Source organism: Zootoca vivipara, chromosome Z1 (genome assembly GCF_965207765.1).
Source record: "Zootoca vivipara chromosome Z1, rZooViv2.hap1.1, whole genome shotgun sequence".
In the NCBI taxonomy this organism is placed as follows: domain Eukaryota; kingdom Metazoa; phylum Chordata; class Lepidosauria; order Squamata; family Lacertidae; genus Zootoca; species Zootoca vivipara.
In genome coordinates, this window is record NC_142583.1 from 63,160,171 (window position 1) to 63,177,878 (window position 17,708).

A 17,708-nucleotide genomic window follows, 5' to 3' on the forward strand; every position below is an offset into this window, starting at 1 on the left:
ACACACTCCCTAAGAAGTGGGTATAGAACGGTAGGCCAGGCCAAGTGGCTGAAGTTTAACCAAAAATAATCTAAGCCTAGTTAGATATGATAGGGACCCAGGTGGTACTGTGGGCTAAACCACTGAGCCTAGGGCTTGCTGATCAGAATGTCGGCGATTCGAATCCCTGTGACGGGGTGAGCTCCCATTGCTCGGTCCCAGCTCCTGCCAACCTAGCAGTTCGAAAGCACGTCAAAATGCAAGTAGATAAATAGGAACCGCTACAGCGGGAAGGTAAACGGCGTTTCCATGTGCTGCTCTGGTTTGCCAGAAGCGGCTTTGTCATGCTGGCCACATGACCTGGAAGCTATATGCCGGCTCCCTCGGGCAATAACACGAGATGAGCACCGCAACCCCAGAGTCGGTCACGACTGGACCTAATGGTCAGGGGTCCCTTTACCTTTACCTTTAGTTAGATATGATAATTTTCCAAACACAGAGCTGTTGTTTTTACGTCGGAGAATATTTCAATAATGCCATCCTGCAGTTGCACAAAGAATCATAGAATCATAGAGTCGGAAGAGACCACAAGGGCCATCCAGTCCAACCCCCTGCCAAGCAGGAAACACCATCAAAGCATTCTTGACATATGCCTGTCAAGCCTCTGCTTAAAGACCTCCAAAGAAGGAGACTCCACCACACTCCTTGGTAGCAAATTCCACTGTGATGAGTGACGGGCTTGTGTTTCTCAGACAGTGACTACATCCACATCATATATCAAGAGCATTGGCATACCATTTTAAACAATCATGGCTTCCCCCAAAGAATCCTGGCAACTGCCGCTTGTTAAGAGTTGTTCCCCTCACCGAGCTGCAGTTCCCAGAGCGGTTTAGCAATCAATCCTTCTTCCCAGGGAATTCTGGGAATGCTTTGTGTGGGGAATAGGGGTCTTCTAACGACACTCAGCACCATTAACAAGCTACAGTTCCCAGGATTCCACAAAGTTAAAGTGGAATTCTGCTGTTTTAAATGTATCGCATGGATGTGGTCAGTGGTACCCCCAAATCACAGCGCTTGCGACGAGAAGCATGTGGATTCTGCTCTTCCAAGAAGACTTTGTGCGTGCAAGCCCCAAGGAGCGCTTAAAATAGCTCTCGACATTGTGGCAATTATCTGTAATGAAATACTTGCTGTGATGAAACTTATGGAAGCCAGCCTTTCCTCCTCTGTCTGTCAAGTAACCAGAATTAATGGAGTAGCGATAGTGACTGATAAAAACTGTACAGAGCTGTCTAGAACAAATGCTAGATTTTTCTCTACACTGCTCAGTTTTCCTTCTTTAGTTATAAAAATATAACGATGATCTTGCAACCGGAATAATTATTTGAAACCTAAAATTATTAGTGGGGTTTTTATTTCTTGGCTCTTGCTTATGTATTTGTCATTGTAAATGAGCAGGCAGTTTTATGTGTGAACGGCTCTGGGCATATTGGTTTAATGTACACTTTATGGTATTGCAACTATATGACTTTATTCTCCGTTGGAACAAATGAGCAGGAAATTGATCTCATTTAGCGCTTTATATCTCCAATCCTGAATGCCATTTACTGGGAAGTAAATGTGCCGTTTAATTTCAGTGGAACTTATTTCTGCAGAAGAGTGTTGCAGAGTGATTTGGCGAGGATTAGGAAATGTAATTTGAGAGACATTCAAAATATTTTGAGCAGGATCCGTAATCAGCCTTTGTCTGATTGTCGATACCTTTCCCCCCTTCCTTTCTTTCCCTTTTTTTTTTTTGCGTGTGCTAGCAAAGCTAATGCCTTATTGTGAGTGATCTGAATTTCTTCCAAGGTTCACAACGCACTCCTTCATTTGACAACACCTCCATTGGAACAATAGTCTGGTGCAGACTGTTTGTAGGGCTGGCCAGACCACGTAAACAGCCCTAACAATATTGGCAGTTCTGAATATTTTTTAGAGAAGTTGAACCGTAGGTGGGTTCCCACAAGGCAAGACAAAGTGATAACGGCAAGAACCTTTATTGAACTAACAGAACTGGACCACAGGGGCGAAGCAACTTCTTATACAGTCGTTCCTCAGGTTATGTACGCAAGTTGCAGGGAACCAGGCAGAGGGCCTTCTCGGTAGTGGCGCCCGCCCTGTGGGAACGCCCTCCCATCAGATGTCAAAGAGAAAAACAACTACCAGACTTTTAGAAGACATCTGAAGGCAGCCCTGTTTAGGGAGGCTTTTAATGTTTAATAGATCACTGTGTTTTATTTTTCTGTTGGAAGCCGCCCAGAGCGGCTGGGGAAACCCAGTCAGATGGGCGGGGTATACATTATATATATTATTATTATTATTATTATTATTATTATTATTATTATTATTATTATTATTCGGGTTGCGTACTTTTCGGGTTACGTACTGTGCAAACCCGGAAGCATGCACAGAAGCGTTCTGCACAGTTCGCGCATGCACAGAAGTGTGTTTTCGCGATTTTTCAGGTTACGTACCGCACCCCGGAACAAATTAGATACGTAACCCGAGGTACCACTGTATATATTTTTGAAGGCCTGAGCCACTCCCACTCCCAACATGACTGGCTGTCTAGACTTACAAGCTATGAATCATAACTCAGAGTTTAAGGGCCGATGGCAGAGGCCCAAATCCTGAAATGTTCTGTGATTGGATATCATGTATCCAATCAGAACAAAGGGGCTCAGAATCCTTAGTGCAGACTCAAGCTCAGGCAAACACAGACCAGTGAATACAAAACAGAAGTCACGGCAGTTCTTGTGGCCTGAGATTTTTGAAAGAGGAGCAGAACATGAGTATATAATAAGGATGATAGTAGTAGTCACCTCGCCCTTTGTAGCTGCTTTGTATTGGTGGAAGGGTTGTGGCTTGGTGGTAGAGCATCTGCACTGTAGGGCTGGGCGATATCTGGTCCTCAACATTGTGATATATCACCAGCTAAACATTGTGATATACCAATATATTGCAATGTCTGAAATAAAGGTGGAGGCATTGGCTGGCTTTACGTTCCCCCCGCCCCCCCACATTGTGATTGTTTGCATAGCACGCACACACGCACCGTGATTTGCAATATATTGCCAGGTCAAAAATTATGAAACAGATATCGCAATATGGACTTCAAAATGGTTAATAATAATAATAATAATAATAATTTATTATTTATACCCCGCCCATCTGGCCGGGTTCCCCCAGCCACTCTGGGCGGCTTCCAACAAAACACTAAAATACAGAAATCCATCAAACATTAAAAGCTTCCCTAAACAGGGCTGCCTTGAGATGCCTTCTAAAGGTCTGGTAATTGTTGTTCTCTTTGACCTCTAGTGGGAGGGCATTCCACAGGGTGGGTGCCACTACCGAGAAGGCCCTCTGCCTGGTTCCCTGTAACTTGGCTTCTCGTAGCGAGGGAACCGCCAGAAGGCCCTCGGGGCTGGACCTCAGTGTCCGGGCAGAATGATGGGGGTGGATGGGTGGTATACTGGACAGAGGCCGTTTAGGGCTTTAAAGGTCAACACCAACACTTTGAATTGTGCTCGGAAACGTACTGGGAGCCAATGTAGGTCTTTCAGGACCGGTGTTATGTGGTCTCGGCGGCAGCTCCCAGTCATATATTTTGGATGAAATATCGCCCACCCCTTCTGCACTGCATGCAGAAGGTTCAATCCCTGCCATCTCCAGGTATAGTCAGGAGAGAACCCTCCCTGAAACCCTAGGGAGCTACTGCCAGTCTGTGTTGACAGTACTGGGCTAGATGGACCAGAGGTTTGACTCAGTGCAGAGCAGCTGTAAGGCAGCCTTCACCAACCGGGTGCCCTCCAGATATTTGGAACTACAACTCCCACCAGCCACCGCCAGAGCAGCCATGTTGGCCATGGCTGCTGGGAGTTATAGCCCCAAAGAAATAATGTGAGATGCTACCTTTTTGTATGAGCCACTGAGCTGTTTGGATGCAGAATAAATATCCCATCTACTGCTTCTGTCAACCTCATGTGCCTGCCATTTTTCTCAAGGCGGCTTCCTTTGAGCTGAGGCCAAAACAAGCTCATACTGTCTGTTTGCCTAGACACATATTTTTGCCACTGTATTTTTCTTACACCTCCACTTCGAAGGTTTCCAGGGACGGCAGCCAACGATGACTCAGGTTCTTATTTAAAGGTTGACTTTTAAAGGTAACAAGGCAGAAGGGGATAATGCTAATGAAGGGTGAGATTTTTCAGAGAGGAGAGGAGTGTCTGCCAGGAAGGAGGAAGTAGTCTGAACGAATCTTTGTGGGGTGCTAAAGGTAAAGGTAAAGGGACCCCTGACCATTAGGTCCAGTCGTGACCAACTCTGGGGTTGCGGCGCTCATCTCATGTTATTGGCCGTGGGAGCCGGCGTACAGCTTCCAGGTCATGTGGCCAGCATGACAAAGTCGCTTCTGGCGAACCAGAGCAGCACACAGAAACACCGTTTACCTTCCCGCTGTAGCGGTAGCTATTTATCTACTTGCACTTTGGCGTGCTTTCGAACTGCTAGGTTGGCAGGAGCTGGGACCGAGCAACGGGAGCTCACCCCATCGCGGGGATTCGAACCACCGACCTTTTGATCGGCAAGCCCTAGGCTCTATGGTTTAACCCAAAGCGCCACCCGCGTCCCTTGTGGGGTGCTACATAATAGCATTTGGAGACTGTGGGAAGAAAGGAAAGCTCTTATCCCCGCCACCATCATACTGCATTTAGAAAACTGGTGCACTCAGGCCTCCTATGAGCCTCTGGTCGGCCACAGTGAGAACAGGATGCTGAGCCAGCAGTGCCCTTCTTATGCAATTCCCCTACAAAACAGGCAGCCCTGCATAATTTGCCCCAGGCCACACCCTGCCCAGCTACACCTATCTAACCTTTAAGTCACAGTGGTATGGCTGCAAAGCAGAGGAATAGCATCTTGCTGCAAAGAAAATGCAGGCTGTTGGGCTGGATGCTTGATCCATGTCCTGCCCCCACTGTCAGCAGCTGTAGCCTCTTTGGAATTTGCATGATCTTACCTGCTCAGACGCGGGTGGCGATGTGGGTTAAACCACAGAGCCTAGGGCTTGCTGATCAGAAGGTCGGCAGTTCGAATCCCTGCAGTTGGGTAAGCTCCTGTTGCTCGGTCCCAGCTCCAGCCTACCTAGCAGTTTGAAAGCACATCAAAGTGCAAGTAGATAAATAGGTACCGCTCCGGCGGGAAGGTAAACGGCGTTTCCATCTGCTGCTCTGGTTTGCCAGAAGTGGCTTTGTCATGCTGGCCACATGACCTGGAAGCTGTACGCCGGCTCCCTCGGCCAGTAAAGCGAGATGAGCGCCGTAACCCCAGAGTGGTCCGCAACTGGACCTAATGGTCAGGGGTCCCTTTACCTCTACCTGCTCAGAAGCATTCTGCTGCCCAGTTGCAGGAAATCTGCAAGGAAGGTTGTAGTTATGTAACACTGGGATCATCCCTGCTTGAAAGGTATATACCCCAATCCACCTGTGTCTTAAGCAGACTGAATAATTCGACCTTTTTATCTGGCTCCGAACTGTGGGGATCGGTACGAATTTAAATAATTGTCTATATTAAAACCGACACGCTTGACAATGTTCTGTAAAATGCTGGTGGTTTTTTCCCCTTTCGCCCCCTGGAAGGCTCTGAATGGGTTGCTACATCCTCTTATAATCTGCATTATTTCTGCCCCCTAGGAATACTATGACAAAGGTGATTATGTTATTCGGGAGGGAGAGGAAGGAAACACCTTCTTCGTTATATCCAAAGGGAAGGTAAGTTGCCACTGAAAATGCACAGGTATATTTGCCAAAGGGTAGGAACATGAAAGTTTGTTTGGTTGCAATCACAACAGATGACTGTTCTGCCTCTTCCAAGGACGTGAGCGATACTGAAATGAAGGTCACAGTTAGGGGCGGAGGAGAATTTGGTTTAATCTTCCTTTTTAAGCCAACCAATCAAATTTGCAGCTTGTGGACCAATAACACACAGATTTTTAACATAATTATCCTCTGTATTTCTGTGAATTCTATGACACACTTTTCTGCTCAAATTGTCTACCAAAGAACATAAAAATGTGTGTTTTAAGTTGAAATAGTTCTAGAAATGAATTACTTAAAATATGCTCGGGCAGCGCATGCACATCATACCACGCATGCACATCATACCAAACCTGGAAATGACCCCAAAAGTCACAAAAAAAATCACAAAAAGGGGTGGAACAGGGCAGAATGCGGTGGGGTGGGATGAGGCAGGAACAGGGCATTTTAAGGCTTTTCCCATGGTGTTTCAAAGATATGCAATTTCACCTAGGTGCAGTGCCTTGGAACATAACCCCCCACACACACACACACAAATTGGTAGTTGCCTGTATTTAAAATACATATATTAAATATACATGTATAAAATATGTATTTAAATATGTATGTTGTGGTAAAATATGCATTTGCATGCCTTTTGTTAAGGGCTATGTATGGAGCTCCCCTTGAATATGAATCAGACACTTCAATTGGTCCAAAATTTAGCAGCCAGAATATTGGCTGGGGCTCCATTTAGATATCACAGAACCCTAGTTTTAAAACAGCTCCACTGTTGCCAGTTCGTTTCTGACCCAATTTAAGGTCAGAAAGATATCTGAAAGATCCCCTCCTCTGCTCCTTAGACCTTATTGGGTGCCGAGATCAGCAGAGGAGGCCCTCTTGGTAGTTTCTCCACCCCCAGAGACTTGGGGGGGTTGCCCAGGAAAAGGTCTTCTTGGTGGTGGCCCCTAAGCTGTGGAACTCCTTCCCCACAGAGGTGTATCCGGCACCTTCATTGTACAGCTTCCAGCTAATGATGAAGATGCACCTCTTTACCCTGGTTTTTGACGCTTGAGGGGTATATTTTAGGACCCACTTTATTTGGGGAGTTGCAAGTTATTTTAAACTGTTTTTAATATTGTGTTGCAATATTGTAACCCACCCTGGGACCTTGGGGTGTAGGGTGGGTAATCAATAAAAACCCACAAGTGCTGGATAGCAAAGTGAAAATCCAACTGTAGGTGCCCAAGAGCCTAGGGCTTGCCGATCAGAAGGTCGGCGGTTCGAATCCCCACGACGGGGTGAGCTCCCGTTTCTCAATCCCAGCTCCTGCCAACCTAACAGTTCAAAAGCACAAAGTGCAAGTAGATAAATAGGTACCGCTCCGGTGCGAAGGTAAACGGCGTTTCCGTGCGCTGCGCTGGTTCACCAGATGCGGCTTAGTCATGCTGGCCACATGACCCGGAAGCTGTATGCCAGCTCCCTTGGCCAGTAAAGCGAGATGAGCACCGCAACCCCAGAGTCGTCCGCGACTGGACCTAATGGTCAGGGGTCCCTTTACCTTTACCTTTAAGATAACTCTGGAGCCCAGCCAAAGCCTCGAAAAACAGAACAAAACATTTCCTTTTTTTATGGAGAGGGGGAAGGGACTTAATCAAAAAACATTTATGTGTTAACTATTGGGGAATGAGCAGCTCAGCTGTCGTGCTGGAATAGACGCAGATGGCGCATTACCAGTTGGCAAGTGCCAGGGATAAACACGTCTGCAGCTCGCTCAGAGAAAGCAAGCAAATGCGTGCTGGCAGGAATCGGTCCGTGTTGGGCACATCTCAGGCGATTTGCTTATTGAATCTGGGAGCTGGCAGATCTGGGAACGGTTTGGGCTTTTTGCAAGATATTTTATTGTGTTGTGTTTGGTGGATTCCAATCTACAATCAAATGCTGTTGTTGTTGTTTTTTAAAGGGGGGTCTAGGGAACCTGTGCCATTTCAGGTGCTGATGAAATCTTTTCAGCCTCAGTCAGCATGGGTGATGGGAGAGGGTTGGTGAGACTTTTAACAGTGTGAGCGCCGGCGCCTACGATTTCTAGCGTCTGTGCAGATACAATTTCCAGCGTCTGCATCTGCGCAGACTTGATTTCCGGCATCTGCACATGCGCAGGCGCGATTTCCAGCACTGTGAAAGCGAGTCCCTGTGCCGGTTTAGTGCAGCGTGTGGGGACTCGCCGAGCGGGCGGCTCGGTTCGGGGGCGGCTTGTGGGATGGTAAAACAACCCCCGTGGGCCGCTTGTGGCCCATGGGCCTTAGGTTGCCAACCCCTGCTCTATATAGCTCACAAGCAGGGCATGAATAGCTGCTTAGCCATCATGACTAGTAGATATCAAGAGATAGATCTTCCTTTATTTTTCTCATCGTCTTTTAAAGCCGCCTTTCACAGTGGACAGCACAGTATTCTGTGCCAGCAAATCCAATCTATTTGCCTATGCAGGCAGTTTAGAGTAGACCCCCCACAATGGTCGATTGAAGTCTGTTTTTAATTTCCTTTTCCTTTTCCTTTACATTTTTCTTTTAACTTGTTATGATTTTATTGTCTGGTTTTATGTTGCTGCAAACCACTGTGGTATACTTTCATGATACAGCGGTATATAAATATTTTTATGCCGTATGTAAAACATACGTATGTAAACGAAGAAGTCTGAAACCAAGCAGGCTTTCCTTTTAAGAAAACTGCTCCAAATGCTTAACATTTTTAGGTCACCTGGCTCTGTGATAACTTATTCTTTTTTAAAAAATGAGGCAAAATCAAACACTCAGCCTGTTAATAATGCATATGGCGTGTTTCTCCGAAAATAAGACATACCCCGAAAATAAGCCATACTCCGAAAATAAGCCATAGTGATAGGCAGTTTAACCTTGTAGGTTAACTGTACCATACTTAATTTTTTTTAAAAAGAAGACATCCCCTGAAAATAAGCCACCATGTTTTTGTTTTTTTTTTGAAATAAATATAAGACGGTGTCTTATTTTTGGAGAAACACGGTAGCAGTCCTGCAAAGGCTGACTGTCTGAATATGCAGACAAATGAGCTGGTCAAGTGGGAAGTTGAGGTAGAAAAACGCATTAAAGGTTGCAGAATCCAATATACCGTGTTTCTCATATTATAAGACATGTCTTATATTTATTTTTTCCTCAAAAAAAACACACTATGGCTTATTTTCAAGGGATGTCTTATTTTTTTCCTCCTCCTCCTGCCGCGGCTGGCATTGCTGCTGCGCCTATCACTATGTCTTATTTTCGGGGTATGGCTTATATTCCTTGAATGCTTAAAAATCCTGCTATGGCTTATTTTATGGGTATGTCTTAAAATATGAGAAACAGGGTAGTTATATGTTTTGCAATATATAGTTGTAATACATAATTACGACGTAACAACAGTAGTCATAAACAATAAACAAAACATCAGGAAGTGCACATAAATCATAATAATATCTAAATTACAGATACCAAAAATTAATAGCAATAACAGCAACAACCCCGACCCGACAAAGAACTCTAAACAATAGCCCAGCTCAATTATGGTTGTTCTTGTTGGGTGATAAATTGTATGGGTGATGAAACAACTGTGGCCACATTCATACCACATATTTAAAGCACAATAGCAGCACTTGGCTTCCCTCCCAAAATCTGGGAGCTTTAGTTTGTTAAGGGTGCTGAGAGTTGCTAAGAGAGCCCTGTTTCCCTCACAGAACTTCAGTTCCCAAAGTGGTTTAACTCTCATACCTTGCTTCACAAGGAGTTCTGGGAATTGTAGCTCTGTGAGGAGAATAGAGGTCTCCTAACCATACCTGCCAAGTCCTGGACTGCAAAATCCGGGATCGGCAGCCGCATGACACCAGAAGTTGCGTAGACGCAACTTCCGGTGTCGCTTTGCCCATCTATGGGCACCAAAAATGGCCGGCGCCGGCAACGGAAGTCGCGTCTACGCATGTCCGGAAGTGCGTAGACGCATCTATGTGTTGTGACGTGGGGTTTGTGATTTCAGCTCTCTTCACATAACATGCTGGAGACAGTTCTCTAGTAACAGCTCTTTATTAAAGTGAACAAGACTGAAGACTGAGGAGAGGAAAGCTACATTTATAGGGACAGGGGACTAGCTAGGAAGGGATACATTTTGGAGGGAACAATATCAGGCAATCACAGTGCTGCCTTTTGGAGGGAACCAGTAAGACAGAGGATCCAAATACAGCAGCTTAAATGAACCAATAGTAGCTGTACCCTCTGGAACCAAAAGGCAGTTACTTTATCCTAATGCAAATACAGACAATAATAATACAGATATAAAATCCTTTGACTCAATACACAACACCCCTCCCCCCCTAGTGAGCACAGCAGACGTAATCCCTCAGGTACTGTGGGGTCCTACAACTTCTACCTGATCTCCTGACAACAGGTGTTGCAGGTTCTGGATTGGGTGTTACCTGTGGTGGAGGGGCTGCTATAGGGGTTTCATCAGGAACAGATGGAGTCCCAGACATCTCAGGGTCCCCGACCTGTACCTCGTCATCCTGAGGACTAGCAGACCCTGGTTCATTTGCTGAAGCCCCTGGTGACTGCACCTCTGGGCCATCTTCACTCTGGTCTCGCAGCTGTGCGTCATTAGCCAGGGATGAATTATCTGACTCCTCCCTGCTGAGCGCCCGGCGCCTCAGCTGATCTATATGTCTCTTCCAAACTTGCCCATTTTCCAAGGTCACATAATAGGACACAGGTCCACTAGCCCGGGTGATCACACCGGCCACCCACCGCGGACCTCGTGAATAGTTCCTCACCCAGACCAGATCTTCAGGGGCGAGATACCTTGTTGTGTCAGTCTCAGCCTGGGGGGTTGCTCTTGAATTACGGTTTGGCATTTTATCTGGGTGGACATAATCCAGCACCGTTACCAGTCTTCTACCTAAGAGCAGCTCGGCTGGCGACTTGCCCGTCGCAGTACACGGTGTCGCATGCTGCAAAAATAACATTCGCGCAATGCGAGCCGACCAGTTACCCTCCATTAAGCGCGCAATGGATTCTTTGGCTGTTCTTACCATGCGCTCAGCCTGCCCATTGGAGGATGGGTGAAGGGCGCGGATGTGACCCCTCTTATAAAGTTATCAGCCAAGAATGCCCTGAATTATTGGGATACAAAAGCTGCCCCATTATCTGATACAATGGTCTCAGGTAACCCGTGGGTAGCAAACAGCTGCCTCAACACCTTGATTACGGCAGCTGATGCCATGCTAGGGACCATCGCCACTTCTAACCATTTGGAATATGCATCAACGATAACCAAAAAGACCTTCCCTTGGAATGGCCCAGCAAAATCTATGTGCAGCCGGCTCCAGGGAGTCCTGGACTGCTCCCACCAGTGGACTGGTGCTCTGGCCACTTCTGGCCGCACCTCTTGGCATGCCTTGCATGTTCGTACCCATTGTTCTATGTTCTGGTCCATTCCAGGCCACCACACATAACATCGGGCTAGCGACTTCATCCTGACCATTCCCGGGTGTCCCATGTGAAGCGTCTCAAGAACCCTGTTTCTCAGTGGTGCTGGGATGATCACCCTATCTCCCCATAGGAGACAACCCTTATGCATGGACAATTCGTGCTGCCTTGTCGCATAAGGCCTGAATTTTTCTTCATGCGGACCACCTGGCCACCCCCTCCCCACCCAAGTGAGCACACGGGAGAGAACAGCATCTTTCCTAGTTTTCTCAGCTATATCCGTAGCTGTTACAGGAGCCCCCGGAAGTGTTTCTAGCATCATAATGTGCTCCGCCGGAGCAGGATCCTCATTGCTCCCGCCAGGAAGGGGCAATCGACTCAGCGCATCAGCATGGCACAACTGTTTCCCTGGCACATGGGTCAAGGTGTACTGGAACCCATTCAGGAATATTGACCAACGCAACATTCTGGGGGAGAGAATTTGTGGCGTTTGTTTGTTTGGGTTGAACAACCCTAACAGTGGTTTGTGGTCCGTTTCAATGGAGAAATGGCGACCGTACAAATAATCATAGAACCTTTTGATTCCGGACACAATAGCCAGTGCCTCTTTATCAATTTGAGCATAGTTGCGCTCTGTGGGCGACAACGTACGGGAATAGAAAGAGATGGGCTTTTCCGACCCATCCGGTTCCCTATGACTCAGCACAGCCCCCAGACCGTATTGAGAGGCATCACATGCCAGGACCAGCGGCTTTGACTCATCATAATGAGCAAGGACGCTCCTGCTACTCAGCATTCCTCGCAAGGAGTCAAAAGCCTTCTGCTGCTCCCGCCCCCATCGCCACACATTCTTTTTCTGCAATAGTCTATGTAATGGTTCAGCTACCGAAGCTTTCTGGGGTAAGAACGAATGATAAAAGTTAATAAGTCCCAGGAATGACTGCAACTCCGTCTTGTTCTGTGGTTGTGGTGCCTCGATGATGGCCTTAATCTTAGCATCTGTGGAGTGGATGCCTGATGCATCAATTTTAAACCCCAAGAAATCCACAGTTGGCACCCCAAAACTGCATTTTTCTTTTTTCAGTTGCAACCCCACCTCCTTGAACTTGAGCAACACTGCACGGACACGCGCAACCAGTTCCTGTGGGTCTTTTCCAGCAATCAAAACGTCATCAAAAAATGGCAAGACCCCCGGCAGACCTCTTAACAGGCGTTCCATGAGCCCTTGAAAAATCCCTGGGGCCACACAAACTCCGAACTGTAATCTGTTAACTCTGAACGCCCCTTTATGTGTGACAATAGTCTGTGCTTCCGCTGATTGTGGGGTTACTGGCAGCTGTTGGTAAGCTTGTGCCAGGTCAATTTTGGCGAACACCTTGCCCCCAGCCAGTTTAGCCAACAGATGTGATACGACTGGAATGGGGTATGAGTTTCCCCTGAGTGCCTTATTGATAGTACATTTGTAATCTGCACATATCCTGACTTCCCCATTTGCTTTAAGGGGCGTGACAATTGGAGTCTCCCACTTAGCAGAGTCCACGGGTGAGAGAACTCCCTGCTTGACCAATTTATCCAGCTCTGCCTCGATCTTGGGTTGCAGTGCAAATGGCACTCGCCTTGGTTTGAGTCGGATTGGAGCCACCCCGGGGTCCAACTCGAAGTCAACTGGGGGCCCTTTATAACAACCCAGTTTTCCATTAAAGAGACCAGCAAATTCCTTGCATAATACCTCACTCATCTCAGGGCAGGTTTGGATTGAATTAAGCCCTGAGATACTCAGTCCCAGGGCAGGGAACCAGTCAGTGCCCAGGAGACTGGGGCGACTGCCCTTCGCAATCACCAGTTTGAGTACAGCCTGTTTGTCCCGGAACTGTACTCTCACGGCACACATTCCCATAACGTGGATGCGGCCTGCTGAGTACGACTGCAAGGTTGCCGGAAAGGGCTCCAGAGGGGGCAACTTACCCCTGGGGAAGAATGTCTTCGCGGTCTGGTCCGACACGATGGTGAATGCGGATCCGGAGTCCACCTCCATGTCGCACTGCTGACCCTCAATCTTCATCTTGACGTGTGCCTTGCCTTGCGCTGGAAACTGCACGGCCCTCCCATTGATCTCCGTTACGTAGTGGCAGTCCTTTAGAAAACGAGTTGCTGTGGGCGGTCTGCGATGCTCCAGTCTAGGTGCTCCTGTCGCTCCCGACGCCGCCGATCTACAGACCCTGGCGATGTGACCCGTCTTTCCGCACGTCCGGCAGATAGCATCCCTGAAACGACAACTCTTCCTTTCATGGTTTCCGCCACAACCTGGGCAACTGCCTCGGCGATCTCTGTGCACTGTGCAGGCCTGACGCACCGACTCGACCCCACGGACTGGGCTCTGGCTCGGAGTAGCCTCTAGCTCGTCCATGGCATGCGCAACTTCTATCTGTGGCTTAGTGGCCTTGCGACTGGCATCAAGCTCCTCTCTTTCATAATTCTCCGTGGCGGTGGCCTCTTTCAAGGCTGAAGCAAGGGTAACCTCTTCTTTAGCCACGATGCGTCTTCTGGCTTTCTTGCTGCTCAGACCACCAATAAACCGATCCAGGAGAGTCTCTTCCAGATTTTGGAAGCCGCAGTGCTGAGCGAGCTTCCGGAGTTCAGCCAGAAATGTGGATACAGACTCCCCAGCACGCTGCTGCCTCTTATGGAACTCCATCCGCCGGGCCATCTTGGTCTCAGTAGGCGCCAAGTGGCTTGTTAGGCAGGCAAGAATATCTTTGAGAGATGTCTCACTCAGCTTCGCTGGAGCAAGTAATGCCTTGGCCAGCTTGAAGGTCTCGGGCCCACAGTAGCTCAGGAATGTGGCCCTTCTTTTGCTGGCATCGGTGATCCCTTGAGCCACTGCAAAGAACTCGAAGCGTTCGACGTAGTCTTCCCATGTGTGGGGCTCTGATGGCTGGAAGGGCTCCAATACCCTTGGACTCTCCATTGTCCTAGCGGGCAGGGTCGTCTTCTCAGCTGGCCAGTGAGTCTTGTTCTCAGCTGCAATCCGGACTCTGAGGCAGGGCTGTGTTTAACCGCTCCTCAGCATTCCGGATCCCATCCTCGTCGCCAGTTGTTGTGACGTGGGGTTTGTGATTTCAGCTCTCTTCACATAACATGCTGGAGACAGTTCTCTAGTAACAGCTCTTTATTAAAGTGAACAAGACTGAAGACTGAGGAGAGGAAAGCTACATTTATAGGGACAGGGGACTAGCTAGGAAGGGATACATTTTGGAGGGAACAATATCAGGCAATCACAGTGCTGCCTTTTGGAGGGAACCAGTAAGACAGAGGATCCAAATACAGCAGCTTAAATGAACCAATAGTAGCTGTACCCTCTGGAACCAAAAGGCAGTTACTTTATCCTAATGCAAATACAGACAATAATAATACAGATATAAAATCCTTTGACTCAATACACAACACTATGGGCACCAAAAATGGCCAGCAACGGAAGCCATGTCTACGCATGTCCAGAAGTGCGTAGACACAACTGCCAGTGTCGCTTTGCCCATCTATGGGCACCGAAAATGGTCAACGCCGGCAACGGAAGTCGCGTCTACGCATGTCCAGAAGTGCGTAGACGCAACATCCGGTGTCGCTTTGTCCATCTAAGGGCAATGAAAATGGCCGGCGCCAGCGCCATAAGTCGCATCTATGCACTTCCGGACATGCGCAGATGCGACTTCTGTTGCCAGCGCCGGCCATTTTTTGTGCCCATAGATGGGCAAAGCAGCAAAAAAGAAGAAGAAGAAGAAAAAAGCCGCCGACAGGAGCGAAATAAGGGAGAATAACGGGAGAGGAACCGATATGGGGGACCACCGGGAATCGGTACAAAAAAAAAATGGGGGTTTCCCGGGAGATATGGAGTACTTGGCAGCTATGCTCCTAAGAACTTTCCGCACCCTGAACAAACTACAACTCCCAGGATTCTTTGGGGGAAGCCTCGACTGTGCTCCCAAGGCGATTTAAATGTATGGTGTGAACGTGGCCTTGGTATCATTGTATGTGTGTTTGACAAGTGATTGTGTAACATGTAGTCCTCCAAATCCTAGGTTAAGGTTACCCAAACTGCAGAAGGTCAGACACAGTCTCAGCTCATTAAAACGCTGCAGAAAGGAGATTACTTCGGGGAAAAGGCCCTGATCAGGTGAGTTGGAAATTGCTTTTAAAAATCGCTAGCATTCACATTTGCTTCTAGAAATGTTTATAAAGTGGGATGGCTGAGGAGTTCAGGAGCAGGACTTGGGAATATGAGTCTTGGGCACAATCCTAAGGGGGAAATTGACTAACCACTTTGCCATAAAAATAATGAATATTTAACAAGAACTACCAACAAAAGAAGACAGGCAGATGAAAATGATGGACTTTGCGGAACTGGCGAAGCTGACGGGAAAAATGCGAAACAAGCATGATCAAGTATTCCAAAAAGGCTGGAGTAAATTTATACAATATTTGAAAGATCATTGTAAGCAGTTGACAACACTGCTTACAGTGTTGGGTTGTATGAAGTAGGGTTGTATGAAGACTTGTAATGAGAAACTTTTTACCTTTCTATATTTATTTAAACTGCGAGGTATTTTGTACCGAGTTATATTAGAACTGGAAAATATATAAAATGCTGTGATATAAAGGTTAGTTTTGAAAGCCAAGAGGCAGGAGGGAACGAAGTTGACAGGCTCTAAAGAGCCAAAGAAGTAAAGTGGATAATAATGATGTGATTATATATGTTTAAATGGAAAATTAATAAAAAATATTAAAAAATAAAAATAATATTTGTGCTGCCCATTTCCCCCACTGATTTATTCGCCCACAAGTTGCAGCCTGAGTCTCTTCCGTTTCAGTTGTATTTAAGTGTTCTGCTGTGATTTGAATTCTTCCCCCTACAATGAAGTGGTATATAAACTTTTATCAAATGAATGATGTTTTAGCTTCCACTATGATCCATGACGGGAGGGTGGGGGGGGGACAGATGAGCAGTGGCACCCCCCCCCACTGGTGCTGTGTTCACTGGGACAGGGGTCAGGGCTGTCTTAAGCATATGTGGTGCCGGGGTGCAAAGATCCACCCCCCCACAGGTTGCCCAGTCCCAGGCACGCAGGAGGGCGGAGTCGGCCAGCCACCTCAGCGTCTCACTGGCTCGGTCGCCCCCGAACTCACAGCACAGAGCTGCCCACAGCTGAAGAGCCCACCACGGTGTTCCAACTGATGGGCGGGCTCTTCCCCAGACTCAACTCTCGGGCTCTGGACTCTCGGCCTGGCGCCCCTGAGAGCCCGGCACCTGGGTGCCCTGCACCCCTAGCACCTATGGGTAAGACGGCCCTGATGGGTAGAGCAAGGCATCTGTGAGGTTGCAGAAGTTTGGGTTGGTGCCGTTGGTCTCCTGCAGGCTGCCATTGCCAGCCCAGGATTCCCATAACCTTGCTACCACTGCACCTCATCCCTTTCCTATTGAGCTCAGCACCTCTGGGGTATCTGTTGTGCTGTTCCGTCCTCCTCATGCTCCACTTCTGCCAATTGTACTCAAGCTGACATCTAATAAGCCACTTCTTAATATCTCTGTATTGGACAGAACAATTTAATCAGTGTAATGCCTTGATATATTTCTGTTTGCAGTGATGACGTTAGGTCTGCTAATATAATTGCCGACGAAAACGACGTGGAGTGCCTTGTCATAGACAGAGAGTAAGTAGCATCTTTGTGACTTTGTGCTCCCCACAGTCAAACAACTCTTAGCATTAGAAAGTTCTTCATAATGTTTAGGCAGAATCTTCCTTTCTTGTCATATGAATCTATAGCTTCATGTCCTACCCTCTGGAGCATGGGCAGGCAAACTAAGGCCCACAGGCTGGATCAGGCCCAATTGCCTTCTGGATCCGACCCGTGGACAGTCCAGGAATCGCAAGCGCACACGTTCTTTCCCTCTCCCTCACAGGGCGGTGGCGGCGCCAGCGCCTCCACCCTCCCTCCTCCTGGCTGCTCCCCGCCCTGCCTAGAGGGGGAAGGGGGCTGGGCTTTGTTGGTACCAGCAGCAGCAGCGCTCGAGTGGCTGCCATTTTAAGCAGCCCCTCTCCAGAGCCCTTTCGTGCGCCGCGCATCGTCCCGCCGCCAGCCCCTGCCGCTTGCCAGACACAGGTTAGCAGCCACCGGGGCTCGTGGTGCTCTTGCATCATTTCCCCCCTCCAAAATATAGTCTGGCCCCCCACAAGGTCTGAGGGACAGTGGACCGACCCCCTGCTGAAAATGTCTGCTGACCCCTGCTCTGGAGCAACAGAAAACAAGCGCGCTCCATCTTGAAGATGGCTATCATGTCACCTCTCAGTCTTCTCTTCTCCGGGCACAATTAGCGCTGCTTCCATTCCGCTGCAGTTTGGTTTCCGCTAAATATTTTGTT

At 47.9% G+C, this 17,708-nt stretch overlaps 1 protein-coding gene across 1 annotated transcript in view; it reads left to right on the forward strand.

The window, feature by feature from the left end:
• The window catches only part of PRKG2 (protein kinase cGMP-dependent 2), a 71,767-nt gene that overhangs the window by 33,014 nt on the left and 21,045 nt on the right, over positions 1–17,708 (forward strand). The window contains exons 7-9 of the mRNA XM_035112345.3: positions 5,709–5,786; positions 15,370–15,464; positions 16,931–16,999. Coding sequence (XP_034968236.3) covers positions 5,709–5,786; positions 15,370–15,464; positions 16,931–16,999 — 242 coding nt within the window. The remainder of the gene's footprint in view (positions 1–5,708; positions 5,787–15,369; positions 15,465–16,930; positions 17,000–17,708) is intronic.